Below are 17,587 nucleotides of genomic sequence, written 5' to 3'. Positions count from 1 at the left end.
TTGTCACAATGTATGCTTACTTGATGAAAATTTGTCAGATTGTATTTAAGATGTATTTTTGTATGTCATATCTAATTAACAGTACAACAATTACATTCCTTTCAGGATCTCTTTACGCTTAGAATTACCCATTCGTTAGAATAACAATAGTACTTTGTTTATTCATTTAATATTTTCTTGTTAAATTTTTTATTTTGTGTGTATGAGTGCTTTGCATGCATGTGTCTATGTGCACCACATGTATGCCTAGTGCCCTTTAGAGCTAGAAGAGAGCACTGGATCCCTTGGAACTGGAGTGAAGATCATTGTGAGCTCCTGTGTGGGTGCTGCGAACTTAACCTGGATCCTCTACAAGGGCAGCAAATACTTTTAGTCACTGAGCCGTCACTCCAGCCCCTCACTTAATATTTCTTATGTTAACCATTCCATGTGGTTACATGTCCCTCACAATCACTTCAGTTGTAGTAACTTCTTCATGTTCTGCTGTGTTGATGTACCACCACTTCCTTCACTAGGCCTGTAGAGTTAGACAAACACATTGCTCTTAGTTTTCACTCTGGATCCAACATGTTTAATCAGAAGGACAGTTTCTATGTTCAAGGTTATTCGGTAAGAGCACCTTCTTAGATGTAGCAAGATTGGATTGGATCTCTTTAAGGTTAAGATAAGTACAGTCAGTCTCCTGCCTACATTCACAGGTGCAGAATCGTGGGTTTGGAGGACAGACTTAAGGAACTTGAACATCTGTAGTTTTGATATCCATGGGGGTTCTGTACACCATCTAGCTTGGATATCAAAGAATGACTATATTTTCAAATTACTCCAACAGTCTTGGCTGCATCCAACCTTCGCCCACTGTTACATGCGACTACCATGCATAAAATGGCAGGTTTCCTTATATAATGTTTTCCAAATCTTCTTCCTTTGCACTTATATGAAGTTGACGAGCCCCTGACTCTTGTCTTACACCTCTCCCACTCTTCAGTTGCTCAGGGGTGGTCAATGTGATATCACCCTTTGTGGGGCTTCAGTTTTCTGAGGGTCACATTTTCTCAAACTATCTCAGGCCTTTTAAACTAATCCCAGAGCTGAAAACCAACAGGAATTTAAGGATGTTCCTCTCTCTCCAAATATGAAAAACAAACTATTAGTTTGTTCATTTTAACATCATGTACACATTTTAACTTATTTGTAACTTCAGCCTTTTCGATATCAGTTCTCTTTTTTACATGCCCTTTTTATCATTCTTTTCTTTCGGTCTTCTTGTTATGTTCTTTAATTAAAAAGTAACCTTTTCTTTGAAATATAACAAGATTCAATTTTCATATGTAATCTTAAAAGGAATACTTCAAATATTTGAACCATTATTTGTTGAACTGTTTAACTTAACATTTATGATTTTCATCCTATAAAATGCAGTTATTTTTTACAGGGACATTTTCCTAATGAAAAAAGAAATACTCATTCCAAAAAACAAGTTGGGCCAGCCCAACATTCTTTCTTTAAGAGGTACCTCAGGCTGATGGGGTAGGCAACTGCAGTAGGCAGAGGAGCTATATCTGTAATGAACTTGACCATCATCTCGAGCCTCTACTGTGCAGAAGTAACAAAGCATGAGCACTTGAGTTATTTAAGAAATCTAAATGCTTGAGCAGTCAGGAGAACTTGTAACTATTTATTTGAAAGGTTCTGATGTACAAGTGAATGTCAGTCAGGACAAGAGCTTATATGTATACCACAGGGCTCTGCCGCTGGCATTCTCCTGGTTACTACTGGCTAATAATTGGGAAGAAATGTTAGAAAAAAATGCTTTCTAAAATTTTGAAGGTAATAGAAATAGGATAGGTTATTAGAATCAGATCAAAGAAGATAGAACCCATAGTAGTAAATATGTACTTTGGCTATGTAACTAGAAGCTCAATATAAGTAATGAAAATAGCAATAGTCTAGATTATATATATATATATATATGGAGAGAGAGAGAGAGAGAGAGAGAGAGAGAGAGAGAGAGAGAGAGAGAGAGAGAGAGGCCCAATAAAGACTGTGTCCTCCTATTCTCATGATTGCACACTAAGAGACACAAAACAGAAGGTGTCCCAGGATGAGTAGCCAAGGTAACTCAGAAGACTTGAACTCTTATCTTAGGGGAGTTTGCTGACAAAGAACATTCATGATACGACAACTATCTCTTAGTATTCCAACCCTTTTCCTCTGCAAGTAAGGGTAAACTTTCTGTGCAGCAGGAGCAAAAGTTGGGAAAGCAGGACTTAATTATCGGAGTTGTACTTGAGCTAATCAAAGTTGTAGCATTCAAGGGTGTGCATAGATGGAATAGATTCTGCCAACAACATTGCCATTTCCTCTCTGCTTCTGGATGTAAGATGTGGAAGATTCCATTTCCCTTCCTCACTGAAATTGGGTGTGGCCATATAATTCCTTCTAGTCAATGAAACAGGAGTAGAATTGAGAGTGTCACTTCTGATTCAAAGCATTCAATTTCTAGGGTTTGCCTTTTCAGCCTTTGTTCCCTTTGGGTTAAAATGGATTGAGCAGCTTCCTTGATCATTTAGAGTAAGTAAGTGATTTACATGCCACTCCACCACCATCTCAGACCCATCCATACACCTACGTGTGAGTGGTAGTCTGAGTAGAGTACCAGTAGCCTTTGCTGTTTCTATCCACTGAAGTCTGTGGGGTTTATTATTGCAACACAGTCTTTCTAACCTGATGGACCCAAATGCCTTCAAGAAAGAATGGATCCTATAATAAGCTATGGGCTCTTGAAAGATACTTGGTTTGGCATCTCACACCTTTGCATTCCTTGTGCATTTTTACTTTCTTTGCTACATTGCCTTCAAACTGCAGTTCAGTCAGATGGGATTTCCACTGGTTCCAGGACCTCCTGGCAAATGAATTCCGGTAAAGAAGGCTAAGATGATTCTCCTTATGAGCACATTTTGCTGTAACTCCACAGCATGCCAGCAATGTCACAGATTTATGGAACCTTTTCTCTTGGGAAACAGCTAAGAGTTCACCCAGTAAAGATTTTATATACAAAGTAATAGACACACAGATAGTCAGACAAAGAGGCACATGCTCTCTCTCTCTCTCTCTCTCTCTCACACACACACACACACACACACACACACACACACACACACACACATACACACAGTGGAGGGGAGAGGGAGAGAGGGGGGAAGAGGAAGGGAGGGAGGGAGAAAGCTTTAATCATAAAGACAATGAAACACATCAAAGATTTCAGGACCAAAGCAACTTTTTGGAACATGAACTTTGTGGTTTGGTTCATAACAATAACACATGTCACACAGCCTTGACTCTTGTCAAGTGTCCATTCAGTCTGTCCAAGTAGATACATTGCTGCTTATAACAAAGTTTCCAAAGGAAGGCTGGGGTCCACCTGCTAATTCACACCGGAGAACAACATACCCTGTAAATTCTCACATAACCACTGAACATTGCTAAACTTTCTGAGTGCTGGAATATTTATAAAGTAGCTCTGTCTGGTGAAAAGGTTTATGAGGTAGTAGGTGCCATGAAACAAACAGAACAACATATGTTCTAAGCCTGAGAGGAAATAAAGAGCTGAAATTCAAAGGTGATCCCAATAGGGGGAAAATGGAAAGGACAAATTTTAAATTATAATTAAATGCATGTACATACATATGTATATGTACAAATCTCTAAGTAGTTTTATATAATAATCCTTATATAATCAACAATTAATTAATTGCTGTCTCGTTCTTTTTGTTGTTCCCAGGAGACAAAAATCAACTGTGTGCGTCTGGCTACGAAAGGTATGTAGACCTGTCCTTGTCTGACTCTAGCTGTTCTTCAGCAATACAAGCATTGTTCCTGTGTTCCCACAAAGGAAGTTTAGGCAACAGTGTCTAAAACAAAAAGGAAATAATTATTTTTGTTGGGGTCATTTGCATCTACACCATGTATCTCCAAAGAATATGTTCATAACATAGAGCTTAAAGCATAATAACTCCAAACATATTTACTGGATGGATAGATGGATTTTACAATGAATGTAAAATACTTTAAAATTTTATTCTGTATATATACATGTATACATTCATTTTATTTGTGTTTATGTTTGTGGGGTATTTTTCTTTAAGCTTGTCTATTAGACCTGTAGTTGAGGTTTTATACTTTATTCAGTTGGCACATGGCTTTCAAGTATGAGGTGATTAGTATTGCTGCCTTTAAAACAAGAAAGCAGACACTGCATTGTTATGTCCTTCGCATTTCAACACTTATCCCCCAAAACACGAAGGCAGCATTGTTCAGGCTCATCACTTTTGTTTTCCTAATTATAATTGAATTGCCTGGCTCTTTCAATTGGTACATGTTTCTGTTTATTACTTTTTTAAAAAAAACAAAATCAATGAATGGTTTGTTATCATTTAACCTATTACAAGGTTGAATGGTTAGAAATCAGGTTTATCTTTTTCTTACAGAATTGATATTTTCAACAAGAGCTTCCCCCACCAATACACAAGAAACAAAATTGAGCTCTGTTCTCTGCATTTATTCATAGCATACACAATTTCACAGTTTACTTCCAAGGGTATAAAATTTATAAATATAGTTATACATATCATCACAGATATAATAGACAAAAGCAATGACTCAAGTTATATATGTATATATGTGAATATGTGCACATGTGTACAAACACAGGAGTTACATACATGTGAGTAGAAGAGGAGAGATAGTGAGTGAGTAAGAGGACATAAAGAGAGACATAGAGAAAGAAAGAACAGGGGTGAGGAGAAATATAGCTACCAAGGTATGCTCCAAAACCGCTGAGAACTTTTCTAAATTCTAAAAATTCAGCTGCATATGTAGGCACCAGAAGGATGTTACAGGAAGAAGATGGAACATTGAGACTCTTGATGATAAGAAGTCCCTGAGCTGGCATGTCCCTAACTTGTTCCCTCTAAGGAACTCAAATGACTCCGTGGAAAAAGATAAAATAGTCTTGAGGCAGGGAGAATTGATGGCCTGCAGACAAAAGTGACACAAATCACAGACCTTGGCAGGCTTTACCACTGAAGAAAACAGATAATATAGAAGGAAGAACATCATCAATTGAGTAGCACTGGGGCTCTAGACAGAAATCAGGAAGCTGGGTGTCTGAAGTATCCCACATAAATAGGCAGCCAGAGAGGGGTAAAAAAATACAGAGAAAATTCCTTTGTCATGGTAATACTCATGGCTTCCCAGTACTTTTTCATTCTATACAAGGAAATAACCAAGATGAGTGCTCTCCCTGCTGTGGGTTCTAGGGACACACTGAGACATAAGCACCTCCAAAGAGTTCTTTACTAGGTCCGTATTACCTGAGAACTGGGAACATGTGACTTAAGAAGCAACACATACATAGAAGGGTGATGGGACGATATATAAGACTGTGCTTTCCCACCAGTCTCAGGACCACAGTCTTCAGATGTATAGAATGCTACTATGCTGGCTTCTCCAAGGACACATTGCTGGTCAGATGGAGAATGGCAATGACATTAGAAGAACTAGAACAGACATGCTGTCTATTTCTCAATAGTATAACTGTGTCTCTTCTTGTGTGACCTTAGGTTAGAGTCTTTCTTTAGTAGCACAGGTAAAGTGTGAGTGTGTGAAATGGTAGGGATGCATGGATGGGTGTGTGAATTCCTAACTGATTAAGCACATGCAATACTTTTAAGGGCATTTCCAGCATCCACATCCTACTTCTGTAGTACATTGAGATTCAACACTTCCTCCCAAAAACTAAAGACTCTATCACTACTTGAGAAAAAGGTAGAGAACTACCTAACACAGAATGCCAACATATCATTGTTCAGGGAGCCATCCCTCATTACAGTCCCAGAGAAGAAAGATTCTTGAAATACAACACTAGGGCTAAGGGAAGGAGATTCATGCTTGGTTTATGTCAACTCCATACCAATCACAACACTTGAAACATCCCAGGGTCAATCAAAAGCAAATGCTGCCTGAATCCATGTATTGTCTATAAGACACTGAAATGAAGGAAAGATACCTGACTCATCCCGTTCCTTTTTTACTACCTAGATCAAATTTGGTTTTGGTAGGATTTTGCTATAGATATGTTTTTGCAGAGGGAAATTTGATGCTGGGAATTCCACAGGAATCAGGCATTTATAAAGTCCCAGAAATATGTCATCACTATCTCTTTATGAATCTCTACCTTTCAGCCATTTTGGCATCTTCCTTGGGCATCTGCTGACAGACATTCCATATCTGGAGGGAAATCACATGCCTGACACAGGCCCACACTCCAGTGATAAAGTAACTTGCTGTTGTTTTGTTCGTGACCTTGGGTTCTCTATATTGTCCATGGTCATCTGTATGAATCCCATAGAGCCAGACAATTATCATGTATTTCAGCCCTAAGTACTCATTTGGGGTCATTCTGTATTGACCCTAAAACCATTACCTGTTATGTTACATACTCAGTAGCTCTAATTTGTGTCTCCCTGTTATCTCTAGAAGCAGAGCCTGAGGCAAGTATTTGGAGGCATGTTCTAGTGCTCAGGGAGAGAGAGAACAAGGAAAAAGAGACCATGATAAATGAAGACCCCATGGGAATAGGAAGAAGCAAAGTGCTAGAGAGGTCCCCAGAAATCTACAAAGATACCCCCCACAATAGACTACTGGCAATGGTAGAGAGAAAGCTGAAACTAACCTACTCTGGTGATAGGACGGCCAAACACCCTGTTGTGCTAGAAATCTCATCCAATGACTGATGGAAGCAGATGCAGAGATCCATGGCCAGGCACCAGGTGGAGCTCTAGGAGTCCAATCAGCGAGAAAGAGGAGGGTTTGTATGAATGAGAATTGTTGAGACCAAGATTGGAAAAAGCACAGGGACAAATAGCCAAACTAGTGGAAACACATGAACTATGAACCAATAGCTGAGGAGCCCCCAGCTGGATCAGGCCCTCTGGATAAGTGTGACAGTTGATTAGCTTGAGCTGTTTGGGAGGCCCCCAGGCAGTGGGACCAGGACCTGTCCTTAGTGCATGAGCTGGCTGTTTGGAACCTGGGGCCTATGCAGGGACACTTTGCTCAGCCTGGGAGGAGGGGACTGGACCTGCCTGGACTGAATCTACCAGGTTGAGCTGAATCCCCAGGGGAGTCCTTGCCCTGGAGGAGATAGGAATAGGGGGTGGGCTGGGGATAGGGTGGGAGGGCGGGAGGAGGGAGGACAGGGGAATCTGTGGCTGATATATAAAATTAAATTAAATTATAAAATAAAAAAAAACTAAAAAATGTTGTAAAAGCTAATGGGATGGGCTGAGCAAGAGTCTTTTCCAGGCAGGGTTGAACTAAGACTAGATCTACAATGAATACACATTTCTCTGAAGTTGTCTTGGCTCATAGTAAAAGGACAGCCTAGTCTTCATCAGACTTTGGCTCCTTCTCTACTACAGTCTCTAAGGTAGTTACAGAAGAAGTAACAAAGGTGAACCTCAGACCAGAGTTGAGAAATCTCTGGTTGTAAGCTCTTAGTCACATCCTGAGGCTGTGCCAACCTGATATGAGGAACTGGGTGCCAAACCCAAAGCCTCTTTCTGCTGCCTCTAACTCCAACAAGACTCCTGGAAAGATTCTACCATCGTGTTGAGGGGCAGCACAATGCTACTAGAGTTGTTCAAAGTGTGAGAAATTCCAGAACACTCCAGAATTCCTTTGCAGAGCACAGTCCAGTCCTGGTAACAGACCTGCTCAGAGCTGTGGAGAGAAACACAGCAATAATGGGTAAATAAACACTGTTTTAGTTTAGAAACAAAAAAATGCAGACTTTGAAAAGAAGGCAGTAGAAAACCAACATGCAAAGATGATCGATTTAAATTTGGGTACTTATTTTTTATTTTGTTTTGTTTTAATGTGAGAAATAAGGGAGATACTATAGAATCATTAAATGGAGCTGATCTTTGGAAGATTCAGGATGGGTTCAACTTGAGCAACTTATGGGAAATGAAAGCTAAACATAATTAAAAGCCCTGCTAGGGATCCGTGAATATTGTAGAAAAAGGGGTGGAAAGAATGTTAGAGCTGGAAGATGGGACATGCCATCTAGGCAAGAGACAGTCATTACAAACAGGAAGCCACAGCAACTGTGTGTGCTTTTATTGGGTCTGCACAAGAATGGACCCATCAATTGTCAGGCATGAATGAAAGAGGATGGTGAGATAGCTAACACTCACTGCAGAACTCTTTGTTGCTAATGATAAGTTAAGGGAAAGGAGAGCTACTGCCTTTAATTGTGTAGCCTCTTGTGACCCACCAGGCTCTAATGGACAGTTCCAATCCAATGAACACACAGATGACCCCCGGTAAAACTAAATGAGTCACAAAATCAACCCAAATGCCATGAATCTTGGAAGGGAACTTGTTGGGGAAGGAGGTTGAGATGGGAGGGAGATAAGAAGGGATAGGCTGAGTGAGTAAACAGAATGTGTTTCTTCACATGTATAAAATAGTCAAAAGACTAATTTAATTTTAAGTGGTTCTTGGCTTTCCTGGAGAGTATATGGGAACTTGGAATGAGATCCTTAGAACTCAGAGGTGCTGATGTTCAAATGAGAGACAAAACGTGGAAGAAGCATGAGCCTCAGTGGTAGAAGACAATTCCAGCTGTAGATGCTGGAGGAGATGTCCAAATAGCTGAATGCATGCCCTCTGGGCTGGGGCAGAGGAGGCCAAGTAGATAATAATCTCTGATCATGTTACTCAGTTGCAGAACTACACCAGACAGTTCCACTTTCAAAATCTGATGGGCCCTCTTGTACCCTTCTGAACTCTACTGCTTTTATCACCATGCTGGTCCCTACCAGTCTTTCCTGCATTCTATGACTTCTGTTTACCCTTTGTCCCCATTCAGGCTTCTCCCCATTTATCGACTGCACTCCAGCACATAGTATTTGTTCAATTATTTTTTAGAATTACCTTTTATTTATTTATTTTGTGGTGTGTAGAGTGGGGCTAACGTGTCACAGAACATGTATGGAGATCAGAGGGCTACTTGAAGGAGTTTGTGCTCTCCCATCTACCATGTGGGTTCTAGGAATCAAACTCAAGTTGTTGGACTTAGTAGCAGTTAATCAAAGGACAAGGCAAGCCCCTTTACCCACTGAGTCCTCCTAGTTTTGTTTTGTTTTGTTTTGTTTTGTTTTTTAAAAAAAAAACACTATATTTATCTATGGGGGAGAGTGCACATGTGCATGATACAAGTGTGAGTGTCAGGGAACAGCTTAAAGGCCAATTTTCAAATACTTTTCACCTTTTGTTTGAGACACAATCTCTCATTGGCCTAAAAGTTTTTCATGTAGGCCAGGCTAGCTTTCCCACAATAATCTAAGGATCTACCTATCTCCATCTTCTACATCACCATCATTGGGGTTACATGTGCACACCACTGGACTTAGCTTTTTATCACAGATTATAGGGATCTGAACTCGGGACTTCTTGCTTGCAAAGCAAGAGCATTACCAAGTGAGCTTTCTCTTGAGCTCCTCTTTTAGCTCTTGAACTATGTGAAGTTGCTTCTAATCTCAGGACCTTCTTTTCACTATGAGCAACCGTATGTATCTGGCCACTATATGTATCAGCTTACCATACAGATATCTTTTAAGTTGCAGCTTGAATCTTACTTGCTGAAGAGACCATCCTGACCACCAAAGTAACATACATTCACAAAATTTCCACTTTGATTGTAGAACTCATCTTAACTTGTAAACGTGCATGCTCTTATCTGTATGTTTTATATTTACCATCTTTCTGGATGCCAAGTAACATAAGTATCTATTTTAATGATCACTGTGTCCCCAGATCTTAGCACACATTGATGCTCAATAATATTTGTTTAACAAATATGAGAATGCTTTGTCAGGTCAGTGGACAGATGGACAGATAGATATTTCTGTATGAATGGATCAATGGATAGCTGATCCTGGATTATTGTTTTTCTTATTTATCTGATCAGTGGGTAGAGGGATCCTAGGTTATTATTTTTTTCTTGTCCACTTTTTTTAGTGTAAACTATATGTCAGGACTGTGCTCTCAGAGGATGGAAGAAAGGTGAAGTAGAGGAACAGCTGTGAGATCTATAATTCCCACTAACAAAAAAGTAGGCCATTCTCTACTTGTGGTTCATGTGGACAAGAGTTTCACTACTCCCTCAGGGAGCTGTTTCTACATTGGACACACCAGTGGCCAAGAGTTCCTCTGGACACTTCAGTTGGAAACATCACTGTGCATTAACTTCTTATAATTCCTGCTGATCAGTCCTTGAGGCCACGTAATCTTATCTTTTCTCCTTTTAGAAAGAAAATTGACTTCCTATGGCCTGTCCTCCTGCTCTCTTGCTCGAATAGGGTCAAGTGTGTGCATATTTACCCGTCTTCTGGCAGTTGGTTATAGCCACACTAGCCACCAGCAGGCAATAGCAGCAGCCTCACCATTGGCACCAGCCTTTAGGAGAATGCAGCTGGTTCTGCAGACTCCTGCTGGGTGCGCAGGAGTGGCAGTTAGAAAAATCAGCTTTGATTTGATTTGCAAACTGAGCCGAGTCATTGAGACAAAATAAATCCGGAAACCCATAAAGCCATTTGCAGAGTTGCTTTGCAGAAGATAGCTACAGTTTAAATCTAGTAAACACTCTAACGATCCCATTAAAGCAGCCCCCTTGGAGTAGGTGCTGAAGTGAAGCCTCAGAATAATGAAGCATGAGATAAGGGGCCAGTGTCACCAACAGCTCTGGCTTGTCCATTAAGGATGGACTAAAACCATTGTCCAAAGACAACAGACAAGACAATGACTTTTTGTAAATGTGCCATCTTTTGGCAAGTCTAAGCATGAAGTAAGCCATTTCATTTAGCATTTTTCTCTCTGTAATGGATCCTCTCTCCTACAGGAACTGACGGGGACAGTAAATGGCCCTTCTTTAGAGAGATGCCCTCATTTTGCAGATGCTAAGACTGGGGCCTTATTGGGACAGAAGGTGATATGTTCATGACTTTCTTAGCCACAGAAGAACAAGTCACATGTAGTACAGGAATCCAAGAGAGATGTAAAAATTGCCTTCTCTAAGTAGGAAATTGCGAGCCACACTGGCCCAATTCTGCTTGAAAGGTTCTCTTGCATATCCTGAAGAAGTTTGCTTGAAATCATGAGAATCAGACACCTGGCTTCAAATCCTGTCTCCAAGTTTAGTTGCTTGACCTGAGACAAATAAATTGCCATCTTGGAGGCTACTGCATCACTTTTGGAGCAGGTATCACTAATTCTTTCTATCACTCACCCAAGTATATGATAGATGATAGACAAGGAGCTACCATCCTTCCATCCTTCTTGTGGCTATACAGGTCTTGACAAGACATGCAGTCCTACATAGATCTTGGGTCTTTGTAGAAGGCCACAGCCCAGACCCTAGTCATTTCTCATGCAATTTTATATATCCACCATGTGTCAGATGGACTCAGATTAGAATCAAAGTGAAGAAGCTGAAAGGGTGCAGAGATGATGCTGCCCTTGGCCTTTGGCACTTAACATCTGAAGATTGAGTGCTTATAAAAATCGTCCACAGGTATTATATATAGCCATGTATAGGATTTTCCTCATTCATTTATCAGCCTTTGTCATGGCACTGTTCTTTTCTCCAAACCTGCTCAGCAGTATCAGAAGAGACCCAAGAACACACCATGCCCAAACCTAGTTATGGTGGCTGAACAGGGACATAATGAAATAGCAATTGTTAGAGGAAAATCTGAAGTTACATAGTTCAGGGAAAAAAAATCTTGGCTGTTGCTCTGTCTTTTAAACTCTTTCAAACTGTGGGAAAAGAAGCTGAAGGTATAAGTTTGGAGAGTTGAGACATAGCACTGCTATTCTTCCCTAGTTGAGACTGAGGGATGAATATTCTGGGCTTGGGGTTGTATAATAAAACAAAGTCCCCTTGACCTTTACCACCCTTTACTCTGCCCTGTTTCCATCTATGTCCTAAAATGCCAATGGAATAATATAGCTTTTTCTGAGGGTTGTATGAGAAGATGAAAGATTATACCATAAAGAAAACCATAAAATAAACTAAAGGTCATGAAAAATCCTAACCCTTTCTTTAATATTTTTGTTGATGCAACAGCTGGCCTATTTCTCTGGTCTTCTTTTGTGGTTTTTTTTTTCCCTCTTTCTCCCTAGACTAGCTCAAATTGTCTTCTTCTATACACACCTTCTCCACATCCCACTCAAGAAAGCTAAAGCTGGTACAACAGAGTCCAGGAAAACAAATGCCAACACTAACTCTTGTCCTCTGAGTACATACCTGAAGAATTATCTGCTGCAGACATGAGATACCTTGGTTGGCTTTTGCTCACATCTGTGCTTCCAAAGAATTTGTATCTCTTTAAAGAGAAAGGGGGCGGGGATTTAGGCCCAGGAGCAAGGATGGGGAAAATTTGCAATAGACTAAAGATACAGATTAGAAATAATTAGAATTTGAACACCATCAATGGGCTCTAAAATGGAGAGGAGGGGGAGTTTAAAAAATTTAAACACCTGTGTGTTCTTGTGTGACTTTTCTTGATGAGATATGAGCCAACATCCATTCACCTCAGATAGGGTACCAGTGGCAGATCAAAGAAATGATTCAACACAAATTTAGCTTAGTTTTTTTTTCAGTAACCGACAGAAGTAGGGGTGACTCAAAATCAGCTGCATCACTAAAAAGTCTACCCCTAGCATGGATGATAACTCATGAAAGCTATGTCCTTGGAGCTGTCTGTGTGATGTGTGTAGAGTTCTGCTGGTCAGAATCTCCTCTCCCCAGCAATTGTTACAGCTCATATACTCTTGGAGAGCAGCCCTGTGGATCTTGTTTCAGGAGCTTCCTAAGATTTACAATTTCCATTTACTTCTTGAGTGTTAACTAGCCTCCCTCCAGGAGGAAAACTTCCAGTTGAAGAGATGAGATACACAACAGCCAGTCACAGAACTCTTTGTGTAGACGTGTGGTGATGTGAGTTACATCACATGTGTGATGAAAGAACTAAAACATAGCCTTCATCAGGTGCTGAATAAACGTTGGTCATTGTTCTTATCTCCACTCAAGAACCCACATAAGCTCAGAAGTATGAAAACCTTCAGGTCTCCAGGTATACTACTCAGAGCTCACTCCATATCACTATTGAATTTTTTTGCCTATCATAGACTAGCTGTAGCTGGAGTTTTTCTGGTCCTGCCTGGCTCACAGTCAGGACAAATCTCTCTCACCTGTCAGTCCTACAGCCGCTCAGACCCAACCAAGTAAACACACAGAGACTTATATTGCTTACAAACTGTATGGCCATGGCAGGCTTCTTGTTATCTCCTTCTTCTATCTTAAATTAACCCATTTCTATTAGTCTGTAAGTTGCCATGTGGCTCGTGGCTTACCAGTACCTTACATCTCCCTTGTCATGGCGACGGCTGGCAGTGTCTCTCTGCCTCAGCCTTCCACTTCCCAGAATTCTCTTCTATGCTTGTCCCACCTATACTTCCTGCCTAGCTACTGGCCAATCAGTGTTTTATTTATTAACCAATCAGAGCAACACATTTGACATACAGAACATCCCACAGCAACTGGCTAAGATATTCCATGGATCACCAGTAGGATTGCGAATCTTCTATTTCTTAACCCTTCTCTACACCCCTTTTCTACTAATGATTGGTAAGTTTGTTTTCAGGTTGTAACAGGAATTGTATCTCTTCAGGGGTATTTAAGATCTGAAGTCTGAAGCAGAAAATGAGGATGCTCAAGAAGCTCTCAGCTCTCTTAACTTCCATACTGAAACTAAGAAATTAGTTTATCTTCAAGCGTGTCTTCTCCAGGGCCAGCTGTAGCTCAGCAGTATCTCTCTATACTTGACATTCATTGCTTTGGAAGAGAAAAAAGTCAGAGGCACTCCACATTCTGGCTTTCTTTTTCTTTACGGGGTCTCAAATTTTCATTCATGGTTGCTTATGTACATAAATACACCAAACAGATCCTGTGAAGAGAGATGTGAGTCCCAAACGCTCTAATTTTTAGAAAAAGCAGGTAATGCAGGAGAAGGAAGATGTTTCCACCTCTTCTTCAAGTGGGTTAGTCAGGATAGAATAGGCTTTGCTGCAATAACAATCTAGAACCAAATCTCAGTATCTTAAATATCTCACTTAGACATGACTAATGTTTCCACTCCATGTCCTTGATAAGAGCTACTACATGATACAGCCTAACCTCTGTCTCTTCTGTACATCTCAGAAGTGAAATGGTACTGGCGAACTTTATCATTTCCAGTTCCATGTACAGAACCTGTTCCTATTTCCATTTCCCTATTCTGCTTAAATCCATAATCACACCTCTCCTCTGCTTCTCCACTCACTATAAGAGCACCCATCTGTCCCTGTGGTCTTGCTACCTGAGCATTACCCCAGAGTTGTATCCCTGGAAGGTAAAGTGAAGGGGCCTCCTCTGGGCTCCGCCAGCTAAACTAAGACTTGTGCTGTTTTCCTTAAAATCATTTTTCAAGATACCTATTATTGCCTTCACATTTTAGGTAAAGAGCCTGGCTTAGAAGAACATGATATTTTCCAAGTGACATGCCTGGTAAATTGAAAATACTGCACCAGAGTTTTATGTACCCAGTTAGCTTTTATTATTTGTTTATTAAGTGAAATTTCATATTGATATGTGGCCCCTTATTCTCTAGCGGTTGAGAAGTTCATCTTTGGGTTTGCACAGCATTAGATTCTAGGCCAGCAAAGGTACTTAACTGCTCTGAATCTCAATGCCAGCATCCACAGACTGACAGGAGCAATGCCACTGATTTCCCTTACCTAATACAAGAACCTAGCAAAGTGGCGCAGATCAAGTGCTCGGTGTGGTACCTGACTGATAAACACTCAGCAAATGGTCAGCCCTGGAACAACTAACACACATACACACACCAACATAGCATAAGAAGGTTAAGGTGAATATTTGCCTGAAATGCCATTGGGGCAAGAAGGGAAATTCAAAACAAACAAAAAATCATAGTACAAGCTTTCTCAGAGTGTATGGGCACAAAGCCAAGCTTTGAAACAAGAGTGAAAATGATCACAGAGGATGATATGAGGGTTAGAAGGATTTTCAGAACAGGGGTAGTCAGGAACAATTATGAGGTGAACATGCTAGGGTTAGAGAGATGCCTCAGCAGTTAAACAACTGTTCTCTTACTGAGTCCCAGTACCCACATCAGGTCACTCACAACTTCTTTCAACTCCAGAGCCAAGGGAATCTCATGCCTCTGGCCTTCAAGAGTGCCTGCACTGATGCACACATACTCCCCATATAAACACAAGTATCATGCAAAGCCACTCTGCACTAAATATAGCCCCATTGGTGGTTCTCTCTCTCTCTCTCTCTCTCTCTCTCTCTCTCTCTCTCTCTCTCTCTCTCTCTCTCTCTCTCTCTTTCTCCTCCTCCTCTCCTTCTCCCTCCCCCTCTCTTTGTCCAGTGAGAGTCCTGGAGTCCTGGACGGGAATGCTTAAGCAGACTCTTTTTTTCAGGAGGGTACCCTAGCTGCTGCAGCTCAGCAGTGAATGGAGAAGATGGACTAAGGTAGGAGCTAGGCTGCAGAAAGAACAGTTAAGAGACTGCTGATGGAGGCTATATAGAAGTCTGAGTCTTGTCTTCCCCAGTCTATTGTCTTTTTCTGACATATGAGGTCAGCAGTACCTTGTCTTACCCACCTCCTGGGGCTGGGAGGAAAACAGACTAATAGGAAATAATCACTTAGAACAGGGGTTAGCAACCTTTTCTATAAAAGGCAAGCTAGTGAATATTTTCAATTTTGTAGGCTTTAAGATCTTTCTCCTCCCTATCAGATTTGTCACCAAATCACAAAGGCAATTGTAGAAATACATAGGAGGACATTTGTATTAAAATAAAGCTCTGAGAATGAAAAATTTGAATGTATATAATTTTCATATAAATTGTAGTTTTATCTCTTTGCTGCGATAAAACACACTGGCCAAAAGTAAGTTGGGTCAGGAGTTTGTTTCAGCTTACAGGTTACAGTCCATCATTGTAGAAAGCCAAAGCAGGAACTTGAAGCAGAGACCATGGAAAAATACTGCTTGTTAGCAGGCTCATCCTTAGCGGGCATTCTGATATAACCCAGGACCACCTGCCTAGAGACTGATGCTGCCCAAAGAGGACTGAGCCCTCCTGCATCTATAACAATCAAGAAAACCCTCACAGACATGTCCATAGGCTGTTCTGATCTGAACAAGTGCTCAATTCAGACTCCCTTCTCAGTTGACTCTAGGTTATGTCATGTTGACAGTGAAAGCTAATTAGAAGAGCATACTGCAAAATATTAGTCATATTTTTCCTGTGCCACTTTAAAAATCTAAGAACCATTCTTACCATATACCTACACCAGAAATAGCATAGATACCAGACTTGGACCACAAACTCACCACTGACTTAGAAAGTGCTTTGGAAAGGACAAAACTTCACATGTCTTTCAGAACAGAGTGTTATGATCACTGTGCATGGGTAGTTAACTTTTATAGTTGTCGACTGGCTGTTGATCAAGCTTGCCTCTTGTATCATTTTAGAAATAATATATTTTTGTTTATCACTTGGTCTGGGATACCCCATCACTCTCACCATTTTGAATAAAGATCTTGTGCAGTTTTGCTGATAAATGACCAGGGAACATTGTAGTCTGTGACTGAGGGTGTAATACTTGCTGGGATTTTTGTATCACTTTCTTTAGACACTTGGAGGGACATTAAAGCTAGACAAACCAGGTTTTGAATACAACCTCTGCTAGTTACTGTTTTCAAGCTGTAAAATTTCTGAGTCACCATTTCTTCATTCATTCATTTACCCAACAAATATTCATTGAGTACCTACTCTGTTCCAGGTGCAGAAGAGAGCCACAGAAACATAGTAGTCAATGAGACACAGCATTTACCTTCAAGGAGACTACAGGGTTAAGGGAAAAGCATCCACTCACAATAGGAGGAGGTTGCTGCAATGAGAAGGAAATGTTAGGATATTATGGGAAGACAAAGGAGACGTATCTGCTGCAAATGCAGGACCCTTGAGGGACGATCCAAGCTGATTCCTGATAGGTTAGCAGTTGTCTCCCAGGGGAAGAGGCAGGCAGGAATCCGTGCCTTATGAGTGACTGGCCCAGGCATGGTCTATAGACAAGCAGCCAGGGCTGTTCATCATGGGAATGTGTTTACATGCTGGCAGCTGAGCAGAGAATAGGGTGGTGGGAGTATAGAGGAATGACTATGGCAAGGAAAGCTGGGAAGTCATCACCGATGGTCTGTGAGCTATGTTGAGAACTTTGAGGTTTACCTGTGAAGGCAGCGAGGATGATGATATGTTTCTATCAAATGGCAGCGACTCAGTAGGAGGGAAGGAAGACCAGAACAGTGAGCCCATAGAGGCTGTTTAAATGATCCAAACGCAATGTAAGAACGGCTGGAGAAAGTAGGACTGAAACTGGAGAGAAGG

General features: G+C 40.8%; 1 protein-coding gene across 11 annotated transcripts in view; it reads left to right on the top strand.

The window, feature by feature from the left end:
- The window catches only part of Ptprt (protein tyrosine phosphatase receptor type T), a 1,105,165-nt gene that overhangs the window by 888,442 nt on the left and 199,136 nt on the right, over nucleotides 1–17,587 (top strand). For all 11 annotated transcript variants that reach the window (XM_028868606.2, XM_028868602.2, XM_028868605.2 and 8 more), the window contains exon 13: nucleotides 3,782–3,818. In XM_028868606.2, coding sequence (XP_028724439.1) covers nucleotides 3,782–3,818 — 37 coding nt within the window. The remainder of the gene's footprint in view (nucleotides 1–3,781; nucleotides 3,819–17,587) is intronic.

Source organism: Peromyscus leucopus, chromosome 4 (assembly GCF_004664715.2).
Source record: "Peromyscus leucopus breed LL Stock chromosome 4, UCI_PerLeu_2.1, whole genome shotgun sequence".
In the NCBI taxonomy this organism is placed as follows: Eukaryota; Metazoa; Chordata; class Mammalia; order Rodentia; family Cricetidae; genus Peromyscus; species Peromyscus leucopus.
The sequence above is the reverse complement of the archived record's forward strand: the minus strand, read 5'-3'. Positions and strand labels throughout refer to the sequence as shown.